The sequence below is a fragment of the Lissotriton helveticus genome, chromosome 9 (genome assembly GCF_964261635.1).
Source record: "Lissotriton helveticus chromosome 9, aLisHel1.1, whole genome shotgun sequence".
In the NCBI taxonomy this organism is placed as follows: domain Eukaryota; kingdom Metazoa; phylum Chordata; class Amphibia; order Caudata; family Salamandridae; genus Lissotriton; species Lissotriton helveticus.
In genome coordinates, this window is record NC_136070.1 from 1,280,247,047 (window position 1) to 1,280,263,420 (window position 16,374).

At 46.2% G+C, this 16,374-nt stretch overlaps 1 protein-coding gene across 1 annotated transcript in view; it reads left to right on the plus strand.

The window, feature by feature from the left end:
• LOC144780825 (mitogen-activated protein kinase 14A-like) overlaps nt 1–16,374 on the plus strand; it is a 142,218-nt gene that overhangs the window by 25,370 nt on the left and 100,474 nt on the right. The window contains exon 2 of the mRNA XM_078659328.1: nt 9,216–9,345. Coding sequence (XP_078515454.1) covers nt 9,216–9,345 — 130 coding nt within the window. The remainder of the gene's footprint in view (nt 1–9,215; nt 9,346–16,374) is intronic.

The window sequence follows — 16,374 nt, forward strand, 5'->3', positions numbered from 1 at the left end:
CATCCATCTTTCTCTATATCCACTCATCTGCTCGTCCATCCTTCTCTATATCCATTCATCTGCTCGTCCATCCTTCTCTATATCCATTTAACTCCTCATCCATCCTTCTCTGTATCCATTCATCTCCTCATCCATCCTTCTCTATATCCATTCATCTCCCCGTCCATCCTTATCTATATCCACTCATCTCCTCATCCATTCTTCTCTATATCCATTCATCTCCCTGTCAATCCTTCTCTATATCCATTCATCTCGTCCATCCTTCTCTATATCCATTCATCTTTCCATCCATCCTTCTCTGTATCCATTCATCTATCCATCCATCCTTCTCTATATCCATTCATCTCCCCGTCCATCCTTCTCTATATCCATTTGTCTCCTCATCCATCCTTTTCTATATCCATTCATCTCCTCATCCATCCTTCTCTATATCCACTCATCTGCTCGTCCATCCTTCTCTATATCCATTCATCTGCTCGTCCATCTTCTCTATATCCATTCAACTCCTCGTCCATCCTTCTCTATATCCATTCATCTGCTCGTCCATCCTTCTCTATATCCATTCTTCTCCTCATCCATCAGTCTCTATATCCATTCATCTCCCCGTTCATCCTCATCTATATCCACTAATCTCCTCGTCCATCCTTCTCTATATCCGTTCATCTCCCTGTCAATCCTTCTCTATATCCATTCATCTCATCTATTCTTCCTTCTCTATATCCATTCATCTTTCCATCCATTCTTCTCTCTATCCATTTATCTCCTCGTCCATCCTTCTTCATATCCATTCATCTACTCATCCATCCTTTTCTATATCCATTTGTCTCCTCATCCATCCTTCTCTATATCCATTCTTCTCCCTATCCATCCTTTTCTATATCTATTTGTCTCCTCATCCATCCTTCTCTATAACCATTCATCTCCCTATCCATCCTTCTCTATATCCATTCATTGCCCCGTTCATCCTTACCTATATCCATTCATCTCGTCATCCATCCTTTTCCATATCCATTCATCTCGTCGTCCATCCTTTTCTATATCCATTCATCTTGTCATCCATCCTTCTCTATATCCATTCATCTCCTCGTCCATCCTTCTTTATAACTATTCATCTCCCCATCCATCCATTCATCTCATTGTCCATCCTTTTCTATATCCATTCATCTTGTCGTCCATCCTTCTCTATATCCATTCATCTCCTCGTCCATCCTTCTTTATATCCATTCATCTCCCCATCCATCCATTCATCTCCTCATCCATCCTTCTTTATATCCATTCATCTCCCCATCCATCCATTCATCTCATCGTCCATTTTCTATTTCCCTTCATCTAGTCGTACATCCTTCTCTATATCAATTCATCTCGTCCATCCTTCTCTATATCCACTCATCTGCTCGTCCATCCTTCTCTATATCCATTCATCTCCTCATCCATCCTTCTCTATAGCCATTCATCTGCTCGTCCATCCTTCAATATATCAATTCATCTCGTCCATCCTTCTCTATACCCATTCATCTCCCCGTCCATCCTTCTCTATATCCATTCACCTCCTCGTCGATCCTTCTCTACATCCATTCATTGCCCCGTCCATCCTTTTCAATATCCATTCATCTTGTCGTCCATCCTTTTCTATATCCATTCATCTCCTCATCCATCCTTCTCTATATCCATTCATCTCCCTTTCCATCCTCATCTATATCCACTCATCTCCTCGTCCATCGTTCTCTATATCAGTTCATCTCCCTGTCAATCCTTCTCTATATCCATTCATCTCGTCCATCCTTCCTTCTCTGTATCCATTCATATTTCCATCCATCCTTCTACATATCCATTCATCTCCTCGTCCATCCTTCTTTAAACCCATTCATCTACTCATCCATCCTTCTCTGTATCCATTCATCTCCCCGTCCATCCTTTTCTATATCCATTAATTTCCTCGTCCATCCTTCTCTATATCCATATATCTTTCCATCCATCCTTCTCTATATCCATTCATCTCCACATCCATCCTTCTCTATATCCATTCATCTTTCCATCTATCCATTCATCTCGACATCCATACTACCCCATCCTGCTCTAAATCTATCCGTCCTTCCATCCCTGCTTTCTCCCTACTCCCCCCACCCCACAGCTGCATTGACAAGTTTCTTGCAGATGTATGAATGAGCTTGTGTTTGGAGAGCAGCCTCTCTGCTCACACACCGAGTTGTAAACAATGTATATGCTTCCTTTTACACAGCACTGCCCATATGTTTTTCCAGGCTATGGTTCACAGTGTGTTGTTGTGGTTTATTTCAAGTATGGGCGAATTGAGGGAGGAGCTACGCCAGCAACCAAGATGGCCGCGTAAGCTCCAGGCTCCGTCGACCTCCGCCAGCAACTCGTATATCCTGTTCTCAATCCTGAATTCGCACCGGTCTCCCGGGTTCGTGAAGTGTTCCTGCTTCTAAAGGTGTAATCCCGAGCTTTTTATCTTGTTGGATGTCAAAGATACGCCGTGTTCCCATTCTCGGCCTAACATCGTGTGGAAGCCGGGGCCTCGATTTCTGGCCTATCCGGGTTGGAGTTGATCAACAACGGCCGCTGGACCTGGACTGAGCCCGGTCCCCTGGAGTGCATCGTAAACTGCTTGTTTGATGCTGACTTTGTGAGCGGTCTACACCGTGGAGACAACAGCGTACCGCACCGGTTGCTGTGTTCGGGGGTCCGACGCCCTGAGACCCTGCCCCTTCCGGGGTTGACGGGCCGGGGCCCTCGCTGCCGGCGAAGGTGTCGATCTGGCACGACGAAGTGCGCCCATTACTGTCATCGGATTTACGTGGCCTGTTACCCCGGAGAAGCCGGCCTCCGGGGTTCGAATCCTGCTCTGCCTCTTCGTGAGAGGAGATGGGGCGGACGGAAAGTACCCCATCGCTACAGGCCGTCATGGCCGCCATTGAGGCGCTCCATTCACAATCCACCGCTGTATTCCGGACACTGATCGTGCAAGTGGACAGTCTCTTGGGACCGGCACACGACTCTCCATTTAGTCCTAATACATCTGTGGTACCAGCGGTGCAATGTACGCCAGAGATCGAGGTCCCCGGGCAGAACCTGGATTCAATGTGCTTTGTCGGCCCCCAATTCACACTCAGTGAGCCCGTGATTGTCGCTATCGTTCCCTGCTCGATCCTGCTGCCGCCTCGTACAGATATGGACAGTCTTCTGTGCTGTGACAAATTCCAAAGTGACTGTTGGGGAGATTTGCTATTTCTGGACACATTCCCTCACTCGTTTTGGGGCTATTGTGACTTTCTCTCCTTTTGTCGATCCTGCAACACTGATGTGGACTTTAATGAACGTTCCGCCTTTTCCTTTGTGATGGTGGTTCGAGTGAAAGAGACTCTCCCGAAATACCGTACAGGTCAGGGTTGAACTTGAGAGCTTGGACTTGATAATATGGCTTGACTCAATGCCGGGATTGTCACATGTACTGTGCTGGGAGTTGGGTGGTGCTTTGTTATACTCCCCCGATTGGTTTGTATATTTTGCTAAATGTTGGTTCGATTATGTCTCGGGGTGGTCACTGCTGGCGGGGGATACGGGAGACCGGGGGTGTGTTTGCTTTTACGACATTCCCTCCTCCATCTTTTCCCTTCCTTGGGGTTAGTTTAGTGGGCGACAGGCACGCTGCTAGTAGGTTAGGTCGTAGCCATCCGCAGGGGTGCAGGGTGGGGGGTTTGTTATTTTTCCTTTTTTTTGTTCTATGACCTTTCTTTTTCCCTTTTCCCTTCTTCACAAGAGATGTGGCGTATTCTCCTGATTTTTATTCTCATATTTGGGTATCGAGTGTCTGGTCTTCATATCCTGTATTCTGAGTGGGCGGGACTCGCTGATGTTTGCTTAGGTTAGCTGTAACGTATTGTTTCACCTCTGCCCTACGCGGCTATTGATGTCTTTCGGATGCCTATAATTGTTGTGTATTTTCCTAATTCATTTGCCCGTCCACCATTACGATATGTTCCTCCGAATGATGCCCGATATGTATATTTTTACTCTTGTGTTATAATTAATAAAAATATATATAAAATTTTTTAAAAAAAGTATGGGCGAATTTTGCGGATCTGCGGTCTGCGAAATCGCAAAACAATCAGCGAATTCGCGGATTTTACCACGAACTTGTGAATTTTTGGGCGATTTGCACTGGAGTACTTTCTACTGCTAATCCAGTAAGTGCTACCTCATTGGGTAAATGTATAGTGCTTTTCCTACACTGCAGCTGCGTAAAGGGCCAGATGATTTGTCTCCACTGACCATGTGCGCCTGTAACTTTGCCACCGCGCCAAAAGGCGCCGAGGTCCCTTGAGTGAGCTGTCCATCATACTTGGGAAAGGGCGGGAAGACGTTTGATACCGCTAGTGTGTGGTGCGGGGCCAATCGGGCAGGGCTTTTATGCGTGTCAACATGCCTCTTGTGTATAAAGGGTCAGAGAGCGAGCAGGGCAGCAGGTGAGGAGAAAGCAGCCTCCTGGTCACAGGAACTACACGGGGATTGCGCTCGAGAAACTCAGGGATGCAAAGACCTCCCTCGAGTATTACAGCTCATTTTCGATGGCAGATATGGGGTTAAAGCACACTTGCCCAGCCTCGACCGTGCTCACTAATGTTTTGGGCTGATTAAAACGTTACTGAATTTGAGCTTCAACTCGGGCACCTGCTATATCTGTAAGTGCTTCCTGTCGAGATTTAATTTTTGTGACAGGAGCCTCGTGCCAGAATGAATCCTGCCCTGCATATTTATCCTCAAAGATGCCACAGTTTTGTGCAATACCCCTACTCAACTGGAATACTTTCTACTGGCTAATCAGTAAGTGCTAGCTCGTTGGGTAAATGTATAGTGCTTTTCCTACACTGCAGCTGCGTAAAGGGCCAGAAGATTTGCCTCCAGTGACCGTGTGTGCCGGTAACTTTGGTCCCTTGAGTGAGCTTGCCATCAAAAAAATAAAATCCGCCAGCGAGCGAATTTGTGAATTTTGCCGCAATTTTGCGAGATTCCCGGATCGCGAAATTGCCGAAAATCCGCAAATTTCAAGAGCGGAACGGATTTTTGCCCCATACTTACTTTATTTTGTTTATCATTGTGACATTTATGTGTATTCTGCACTGTTTATTGTAGAGGTCACAACAAGATCAATAAAGAATTGGGAGGGTCCAAGGAAGCTGATGCTCAATATGGAAAAATAAAAAGGATGCCCTAAAGGGACAGGAAGTGATTTCCCCAATCTTGACCTCACCCGCCACAAGCCAGCATAGTTTACCGACTAGCTGGCCCCCACTCCTGGTGCACATTGGCCTGGCCAGGCCAGCACCTTTTCCAGACACATCGCATTACCTTCTTTTGGCAGGTGTACTCTATCCTGTGATAAAAAACACTCATCTTTGATGCGCCCATGTGGTATGGCTGACAAACGAGCTGTTCTGAACAACTTACCCACCTTTCGGTACAAAAGTTTCACTGGCTCGTTACTTAATCTGACCGACCTACTAGGTTTCCAACTCAACCTCTGGACAATATTGGACCAGACAAGTATGGCCTCCTGGAACTTCTTTGAGAGACAACACATTTCAGAGACATTCAACTCAAACCAGTCTCGCCGACCTCTTCGACCTAGATGCACAATTATCACCCATTTTGTCCACAGCAGTTCTCCAGTGAGCCAAGCGTGGCCCCCCTTGTCTGCAGAAAAGCAGCTGGTATCCATCTTTCCTTGCTCGTGATGCGTAGTCACCTGCTGAATAAAAACCCTTTGCGCGCCTCACATATGTGTGGCACATCTCTAACGCCTCTTGCTCCCGTGAAGACCGGAGGCAATGACGTATCCAGTGGCTGTATCCTTTTAAAATCTCCTCCACCTGTGGTGACAAGGGAATATGGGAAGGAATGGGAAAATGACACAAAAAGAAACAGGACATTCACAGCATGTTCAGTCTCACATAGCACTTGTTGCAATCCGCCCATCCTTTGAACTGCTTGTCCACCAAATGCATGCTTACAGCAGCGGTCACTGTGGTAATCCAAAATAAATGGGAACTATATTGTGCCAGATCCAACCCTGCTGACACCAGAGCTCTACTGAGCACCCTGGCGAATTGACACTATGGGGCCAGGGATAATTATCGCTGGCCATGCTTAGCGACAATTTTATTGTCGCAGGCTATCTCTGGAATTTATCGCCCTGGTAGCGAATTATTAACAACGCGTTTCTCCAGGGCGATAAAAATTCCAGAGAGAACGAGGTTATTGCCGTTTTGCAGAGAACATCGCTGGTTTTCCAGCGATGTTTCCTGCAAAATAACGATAACCTTGCTGATACGACCCACAGGGTTGCATTAGCATACTCAACCCCAATGTTAGGGATAGGTAAGTCTGCATTTTAGCAGACTTTAGATTTTGGAGAAAACAGCTGTTTTCTCCAAAAACTAACGTGTGCTAAAATGCTGGGGCAGCCTTGTAAATATCGCGATGTGAACATCAGCGATACTTGCAAGGTTGTCCATCCGGGGTACGCCCAATGAGGCCCACTTTGCATCTCATTAGAGATGCAAAGGGAGGCACTGGGAAAAAGGGTGCTAACATGCGATTATGCATGTTAGCACCCTCTTGTAAATAGGGTGATAGTTTTATCTTCGCTTTTTTGGCTTTTTAAGTCAAAAAGCAGAGATAAAGCCCATGTAAATATGCCCCCTGGTGACTGGCAATCCACCCTCATTTTCCAAAAGAGGGCCTAACGTCCCTTGCACCCGGTGGCCATAAAGGCTTCGAGATTCCCCGACGGACCACAGTCATTCCCTGGGGCTCGGTGGAGAAATATGTGATCTTCCCTGCCCACTTAGTCAGTCTTAGAATAGGTAATGGTGACCTCCATGGGGCCTTTGGCTATTGAATGTCCGTTCGCTGCAGACCACCTCTCATATATTTTTGGTCTTCGCTACCAGCTCGCTCACACTCAATGCCCCATAAAATGCCAGGGAAAACGCTGCCCTAAAAAGCTAACTTTATTGGTTGAACTACATACCTTGCCAAGACTTGCCATGATATTTTCCAGTTATGCTGTATTCTATGGGACGCCTGGAGTCTTGTCTGCTCCCTATAAGCACTGCGGGCCCTTCAGTGCCCTTTGTACCAGGAGTCCCTCGTCCCATCTGTGAAACCCAGCATCTTTGCAAAAATGAGATTGCCACAATATGTCACTTGGCATAGGACTCTAGTCTCCCTTCCTCTCTCAGATACCCAGGAATGAGGCTACTGACTCAGGTGAAAACCATCCCCCACTCCTTGTACTTCCTGGAACCTGTGATTTGCACAATACGCCCCCTCACAGGCATGCCTTGTCCTGGGTGCTAAACTGGCCGCCACAAGGTCTGGTAGACTGGGGTGCCAAGCTGCCATTGTTCCTCCTGGAACAGTGATGGGAGCTCCGCTGCTTCCCGGTGGTGATCCCTGAAAACCTGCATCTTAAAACGAGATAAAGCATCCGCTGCATTGTTCAATACACCAGGCACATGTTTAGATCTGAAGACAACATTTAGTCTCAAACAGAGCAGTACGATCTCCTTCAATAAGCTCAACAATATTTTACACTTGGCAGCTAGTTGGTTAATGCACTCCACCACCGTCATGTTATCTGACAAGAATTGGTTGCAGAACTGTTCTGGCCATATCGTGAGGGGCACCAAAGTGGGAAAGAGCCCAAGGTAACCAATGTTCACAACCAGTTCAGATTCGACCCAGTCGCCTGTTCATCGTTGTGCGCAACAAGCTGTCCCTAAAATGGCCCCAAAGCCTCTGCTGCCTGCGGCATCTGTAAAGAGACCAAACTCCTAATTGGTCTTGGCAGGGCTTGGCCTTACCACCGTCCCATTGAAATTCTTCAAAAATTATTCCCATATTTTCATGTCCTGATGAACCTCAGTTGTAAAGAAAAGCTCTCCAGCCTGTGTGGCTCCAGGCAGGGCGATGGTCTGGGAGGGGGCCCATTACCAGTGTGCAGTTGTTGATGAGGGGTGAGTGTCCCAGGGGACGAAGCAACTGTGTCCTCTTCGCCCGCGAGCAGGAACCAAGAGGGCCGCTTGCGGCCATGACGCCCTTTAAATAGGGGCGGGATTTAGCCGCATTGCCCCAGAAGCACTTTAATGCTTCCAGGTCAGCGCCTGACCTGGCCCAATTGCCACTGACCCTACCATTGGGAGCAGGGGCGACCACGCCCCGGTCCCTTGGATGTCCCCCGGCTTCCCGCCATATTGTCGGCTCTCCCAGTGGGAGAACGTCTGTTAAACATTGTTATAAAATTCTTAAAGCACCTGGTTGGAATCTCTCTGGCTTAAGAAAAGCAAGTGCACCATAGGAGGATTCTGCACCCACGTATCTTCCATTCAGGGCTCGATTAGGTGGTGAAGTCTAAATATTTGTATTTATTTAATCTTTGATATAGTGGGTACCGCCCACACAGGGCCATGGGTCAGCTTTACATAACCCAGAGGAATAGTATATGGAGGGAGAAGTAAGAGGAAAGGGCGTGGCATCAGCGGGGGAGTGAGTGGAAATTTGGGGATGATAGAAATATAAACTGACCATGGTGACTAGAAAATGACAGCCAGGCAGACGCAGCGTCATAAATTCATTAAGGGAGATATAGTTTAATTCAAATGCGATACATCCCATGCCATTACAATGCGGTCGTTACAACAACTGCGTTGTTACATCGCATACGATTACATAGCAAGTCGTTACAGCGACTTGCTGTAGGGGGCAGAAGGTGTTGGATTTACAGTGCAACACCTTCCCTACTGTTGCACAAACTGGAGTAGGAATAGTAAATTATACTATTCCTAGGTCCAGCGTGCCCTCTACAGCAAGTCGTTGTAACGACTTGGGATGTAATCGTATGCGATGTAACAACTCGGTCATTGTAACGACTGTGTTGTAATGGCATTCGATGTGTCGCATGAAAACTAAAGTCATATATCCGGTAATTAACGAAGATGGGCAGAGGTGTATGCAGCGCCACATATGACAAACACAGAATGTAAGGAGGAAATGAGGCATAATGAGAACATGACAACCAAATTCATGGGTTTGAGGAGAGGGTGGATGTGTTTATAAGGGAGTGGATGATGTGACAGTAACAGTGCATCCTTCCTGCTCCCATGCCTTACATATGTGTACCTTCCATGCAGCTCGGCCAGGGACCAGGCGACGGGGGAGAAGGTCGCCATCAAGAAGCTGTACCGACCCTTCCAGTCCGTGATCCACGCCAAGAGGGCGTACCGTGAGCTGCGACTGCTCAAACACATCAACCACGAAAACGTAAGCATGTGTGCGCGTGAGTCATGTATGTTATGTCCAATTATATCTAACAACTTACCTGGTCAAATGAAAGGGATGATCTGTCCAGCATAAAGGTGCACCCCAAAATGATAGTCCCCACTGTGATCAGAAGTGTCAAATACATAAAACAGAAGGAGACACCCAAGGGAAGTATTCGAATGCGTGAAGTAAATGTATTATCAATCAGCATGCAAGATTGTTAATACATATCCTATTATAAACTAACCAAAGTGTAATTCATTCATTGTCGGATACAGCACATAGGAAGAAAGTCAAAGTAATGATGTCGTCAAAACAATTAAATCATCTCAAGTAGAAAACATTGAAAACGCTATCCAACACGTGTTTCGCGACTCCTGATACTTTCTCAAGGCTTAAACGACAAAAAAGAAAGATTTTTATACTATAAAGTATCCACAGTCATGCATAAAGAAAAGATATCTGTTATCAAACTTTACAGTTACAATTTGAAGTTCACAATTATTACTACAAAAAGTCATATAGATAAGACAGAAACCCTACAATGGCAGTGAAAGAATTTGTAATTAGACCAGAATCATTTAATATGAGAATATTACACATTCAATCCTTTAATGTGACCATTCTTTGCATATAATTTAAGAAATGGCTCCAAAGAAACTCTAGACTGACTTGTTTGGACAACATACTCACTAGAAGTTGGAAAGTCTTACATTAATTACAAGCAAGTATTGACAAATTAATAAATTAGATACATACACCCTCCATTTTGAGGCCCTTTTTCACGGGAACCCATATCGTGTACGTTCATAATTCCCTCACAAAATATAACTGTAATTCATTTTTTTAAACGTTCAGTCCTGCACCCCATGGTAAGTACTCAGAGTCTTTTTTAAATAATTTTCTCCCCAAATATTAAGTGTAGCAGACGCCCTGGTCCTGACAGTGCGTGAAGCCAGTGGTTCTGTAGCCCACGTGCGTGAGGGTCAACTCGTGATGGCGTCAAACAGGGCTTGCATCACTTGGTCCTCTGTTCTGTGGCTCTGTGGGGTGTAGACACCTCCTCATCAGCATCCCTCGCAGTCACTTGTGCCCTAGTGCATGGAGCCGGGTCCAGGTGGATGACAAAGGTAAAGGCGCCTTCGAACCCGAGTCAATTTTGACACCCAAGCCAATATCTGGAAGTTACGAAACCTGGGCCATGGGTTTAGGGAGACTGCCTGGAAGTGACAGGAAGATCTAAAGCTGAAGAGTCCACAATTGATGCTCAAAAGAAGGCGCAACATGTATTATTCCATAGAACCAAAACAAAGTATTCAAAGTCCCCCCCCGTCCCCCCCCCCCCTCCATGATCACCACGGACAACACCATCCTCAGGTCCTCTGACCCCAAAGTCCTCCGATCTCTGAACCTCAAGGATGGACAACTCCAGACCAGTGCTTAACTTGAGCCGGTGGGGGTCCTGGCCATCATTTTAGGGGACCGGCGCTTATTTATCCTCATCAGAGGATGAGAAAGATATAAAAACAGCAACATAAAACAAGAAAGACAAAGCACCTTAAAGAGTGAGATAGAGGGGCAGAGAGTGTGAGGTGCTGTAAGGAAGAAGCCTGAGGTGGAATCAAGACTGCACAGCCTTGGCATTCAGCACCTCGGACATGGATAGGTTCTACTGGGGCTTCCGAGCCAAGCTTTGGGCATGAGAATCAACTGTTTGCCATGATGTAAATCCTGTTGTCTTCGAAGTAGCCCTCTGTACTGTCTGCTTTAGGAACAGACCCTTTCGCCATTCCAGATCATACTCTAAAGTGGAGTCCAACATGGCTGCCATATTGGTAGCGTTTCATCTTTCCTTCTCAGAGATCACAATGTACATCTTAAAGTGCAAGTCCAACGTGGCTGCTGGGTTAAGAAGAGGCCTTCTCGGCATTATAGAGGCAGTTCTGCACATTTTAGGGAGGAAGTCTGACAGAGCCATCAATCTTAACCCGTTCCGTGCCGACGCGAGCACTACCTTCCGGGTGCAATGCAAGACCAATGGCCAACTCAGCCTTGTCCACTGCGTAGAACGCACGCACCACGGCGGAATGTCCGCCGCGGTAAACGTGTTAAAGACATTTTGGACAAACAAGAGAGGTAATCATAACATATACTGTGTATTCCTGTTGGCTGTGATGGGAGAACAGGACGTCGGTCACTCCATGATTCCGTCAAGGGTGATCTCCTCTTTAGGTCGAGTCTTTTAGACAGCGCGTGCGCTGTGTGTTACGAGGCAGATTGTGGCTTACCAAGGCCATGAAGGGGCTTGGAACCTGCCCTTTGCTTACCTTTGGTTGGATTTCCTTCTGACTCTCATCTGCCTGCTTGTTCTTTGTGTTCCAGCTTGTCAATCTTGTGTTGGTCCTTCCACGGAACATTTCCTCTTTACAATATCTTTGATTGGCTGCCATCGATACTTCCACTGCTTGCTTCTCAAGCACTACTTCTTACTTTTGTGTGAAGCACGCCATGAGAGTGCATGTGTTTTTCGAGCTGTCTCCCTTGTGTACGTCTTTCCCCATGCACTCCTTGCTGCTGTCAGTTCTCCCCACCTCCTACCTTTTGCGCTCACCTGTGTGCTTATCCCCATGGATTCCCCCATCAATGCCCTCCTTTGTTGCTTCCTCCAACCCTCGTGCTGCTTTCACTCTCGCACTTCCTTATTAGTTTTGCATCCTCACCAGCCCACCCCACTGTTGCTTTCGCACCCCACCCATGTTGCCTCTGCGCCCCCCCTGTACTGCTTTGTCATTCTCCCTACCCTCTGAAGCAGAGGTGTTCAAACTTTTTAATGCTGCGCCCCCTCCAGTGGAAAAAAAAATCAGTGCCCCCCTCAAATGAAAATATATTTTTCTCAATTATTCTATAACATTGACAATCTTTAAATATGTATAATCATATTCAAACATTGCAGTTATCAGTTTTAAAAATGCAATCAAATACATGGTTGCCAACATACTATTCTGGTCAGCCAGGGCTTCCTAAAGTATAAAAGTATCATTCAGTGGCCCCTCCCCCTTTGCCGCCTACACCCGCCATCATATGAAGGACAAAAGATGTTAGCAATGGCCTATTACCAAGTGGGCTTCTGCCCCTCTCTTGTCTTTCAGTAAAAACAAAGCACAGTTATCAGCAAGAAGATTCTCTTGGACTGTGCCTGGCGCCTCTCCCTGAGATCAGTTAGGGCCATCCCGGGGGACCCAGCCCCCCAAGTTTGAAAATATCACTCCCAAGTGTTCCAAAGGTCCCCCTGCCAACCGTTAAAAAAATATATACGCTTTTGCTCACTTTATTTTAAGTTACCGGTCTTATTTTTAGTTACTGATCCAACTTGGAGCTGTAACTAAAAAAACATATAAGCGCCCAAGACATTTTGTGGTAGTGTACATGGGTTTAGTGCACGTCTACAAAATGATGGGAGCAGCTGTGTCAGCGGCTTTTTTTAAACTTCAATCATGCTTCAAGGCATTCATTGTGAATTCTGTGGAGCGTGGATAACATCTCACACAACTGAGATCTATTGGATTTGCCAATGCTTGTTTTAAACTAGCGCCTGACTCGATGCAGCTCTCCCAACCTCAACCATGGAAACACCATAGCAGGTTAGCGATGAACAGGTTTGGCGGAATTTAGTTCATAAGAAAGAGAGGTGATGAATTTTGGCCACAATATACCTGGTGACAACCCAGGATTCAGCCCAAGAAGGAAATCATTATGAGAAAATGTCAAAATGAGCTGCACTTTGAAAAATATAAACCACAAGAAACATGAAATCATTGCTCAAAATAGTGTTTTGATATGTAAAAATCTAAATCTGACGAAACTCCATCAATCAATCAATCAATCAATCAATCATAGACATTTATAGAGCGCTCTACTTACCCGGAGGGTCTCAAGGCGCTAGGGGGAGGGGGGTGCTGCTACTGCCCGAACAGCCAGGTCTTGAGCTTCTTCCTGAAGGCGAGGTGGTCTTGGGTCAGGCGCAGGTCGGTCGGGAGGGAGTTCCAGGTCTTGGCGGCCAGGTAGGAGAAGGACCTTCCTCCTGTTGTCGTTCTTCGGATGCGGGGGACGGCGGCGAGGGCGTGACTGGCTGATCGGAGGTGTCGTTTGGGATCGTAGAAGTTGATGCGGGTGTTGAGGTAGCTCGGGCCTTGATCGTGGAGGGCTTTGTGTGCGTGGGTGAGGAGACGGAAGGTGATTCTCTTGTTGACCGGGAGCCAGTGCAGGTCTCTTAGGTGTCCGGAGATGTGGCTGTGTCGTGGGACGTCGAGGATGAGTCTGGCTGAGGCGTTCTGGATCCGTTGGAGTCTCTTCTGGAGCTTGGCGGTGGTTCCGGCGTAGAGGGCGTTGCCGTAGTCCAGTCAGCTGGTGACGAGTGCCTGGGTGACAGTCTTCCTGGTCTCTCCATGATATGCATCTTGCTAGTGGGATCTTTGCCAGAGTTCACCATGATTATAGTTTACTATTTGCAGATCTAAAAGGAGCCTTCCAGCCAGATGTTAAATTAGGAACAGCTCTGCCAGGATGTCGCTTCCAGAGACACAAGCATTAGGAGAGAGGCCTGACGTCACCAAGACAGGGAGGTCAGTGCTTGACAGCACATACCCTCGTGAGCGCCTTCCCAAGGCATTGGGGCTGGGGGGAGAGGAAGGGGTCTGCAAGGAACTCGCGGAGTTAGGACATTGAACACGGCGTGCCTTAATCTGGTGCTTTGAAGAGGGGGTGCTTTAATCCGGTGCACTGAAGACGGCGTGCTTTAATCCGGTGCCCTGAAGACGGCGTGCTTTAATCCGGTGCCCTGAAGACGGCGTGCTTTAATCTGGTGCACTGAAGATGTGCTTTAATCCCTTGCACTGAAAGATGGCGTGCTTTAATCTGGTGCACTGAAGACGGCATGCTTTAATCCGGTTCACTGAAGATGCCGTGCTTTAATCTGGTAACAACAAACCAACACGAGCACCACTATTGCCTAACTATTTCAACTTGGATCATTGATGATCGCTCGAATTACTGAAAAAAACAGTAACTCTCAGGAATTGCTTTTTCCGGAATTAATCCAATACTTTTTTTTTATTTTGCATCAGAAGGACCATATAAATGGACAAATTTTTTCTTTTTATACAAAACAGAACTCTTTTAACTCCACGTCACATATATAAAGACATTTCCTTACAACATAGCAACTTTCATTCAAACACTCATACACAACAGCACATTGATATATACACACACAAAATTTCTAGAACTATACAACATTATTTACAATTTCATGGTTAAGAGAACATAGCATTGGAAAAAACAAATGAAAAGTTTTAATGATTCAAATTCAATCGAATATTCCTAATGCTGGGTAGAGGGGGTCTACGCGTTTCGATAACCCCTTGGTATGGGGAAATCTCATCAGGACCATGTGCCTCTTAGGTGCTCGGTTTTCTCTTGTTAGGTGAAAATATTTTTATGCATACCGCGGTTTACCGGGTTTGAAGGAAGTGGAGATTTGCTTTCAGCGTGTGAGTCGACCGGAGGATGTTTCCGGGCTTTGGCGGCGGTACTTCACGCTTTTATTTAGCTTAACAAGTCGCTTGAGCTGAATTAATCAGGGCATCCACGCTGTCTGACCTCTGTCAATCGATACGGGGGCCAGCACCAACCGGTCGGTGTTACTCTCCTCGCGTCTCTTGGTTTTACATACTTCCTGTGCACTGAAAATGGTGTGCTTTAATCTAGTGCACTGAAGATGTTGTGCTTTAATCCCTTGCACTGAAAGATGCCGTGCTTTAATCTGGTGCACTGAAGATGTTGTGCTTTAATCCCTTGCACTGAAAGATGGCGTGCTTTAATCTGGTGCACTGAAGACGGCATGCTTTAAACTGGTGCACTGAAGATGGTGTGATTTGATCCGGTGCACTGAAGACGGTGTGCTTTAATCCAGTGCATGGAATATAGTGTGCTTTAATCTGGTGCACTGAAGATGGCGTGCTTTAATTGGTGCATTGAATATAGTGTGCTTTAATCTGGTGCACTGAAGATGATGTGCTTTAATCCAGTGCATTGAAGATGGTGTGCTTTATTCCGGTGTACTGGAGACGGTGTGCTTTAGTTCAGTGCATAGAAGACGGTGTGGTTTATTCCAGTGTGGCGTGCTTTAATCTGGTGCACTAAAGACGGTATGCTTTAATCCGGTGCATTGAAGATGACGCGCTTTAATCCACTGCACTGAAGATGGTATGCTTTAATCCGGTGCTTTAATCCAGTGCATTGAAGACGATGAGCTTTAATCCGGTGCATTGAAGACGGTGTGCTTTAATCCAGTGCTTAAAAGACGGTTTGCTTTAATCTGGTACATTGAAATCGGTGTGCTTTAATCCAGTGTACTAAAGATGGCGTGCTTTAATCCGGTGCACTGAAGATCGGTGTGCTTTAATCTAGTGCATTGAATACGGTGTTCTTAATCTGGTACACTGAAGACGTGTGCTTTAATCTGGTGCACTGAAGACAGTTTGCTTTAATCCGGTACATTGAATAGGGTGTGCTTTAATCCAGTGAATTGAATACAGTGTTCTTTAATCCGGTGCTCTGAAGATGGTGTGCTTTAATCAAGTGCACTGAAGAGGGTGTCCTTTAATCAAGTGCACTGAAGATGGTGTGCTTTAATCCAGTTCAATGAAGATGGTGTCCTTTAATCCAGTTCATTTAAAACGGCGTGCTTTAATCCCGTGCATTGAAGACGGTGTGCTTTAATCTGGTGCATTGAAGACGGAGTGCTTTAATCCAGTGTATTGAAGACAGTGTGCTTTAATCCAGTACATTGAAGACGGTGTGCTTTAATCCAATGCACTGAAGATGGGGTGCTTTAATCCGGTGTACTGGAGACAGTGTGTTTTAATCCGGTGCATTGAAGACGGCGTGCTTTAATCCTGTGCACTAAAAATGGCGTGCTTTAATCCTGTGCATTGAAGACGGCGTGCTTTAATCCTTTGCACTGAAGAT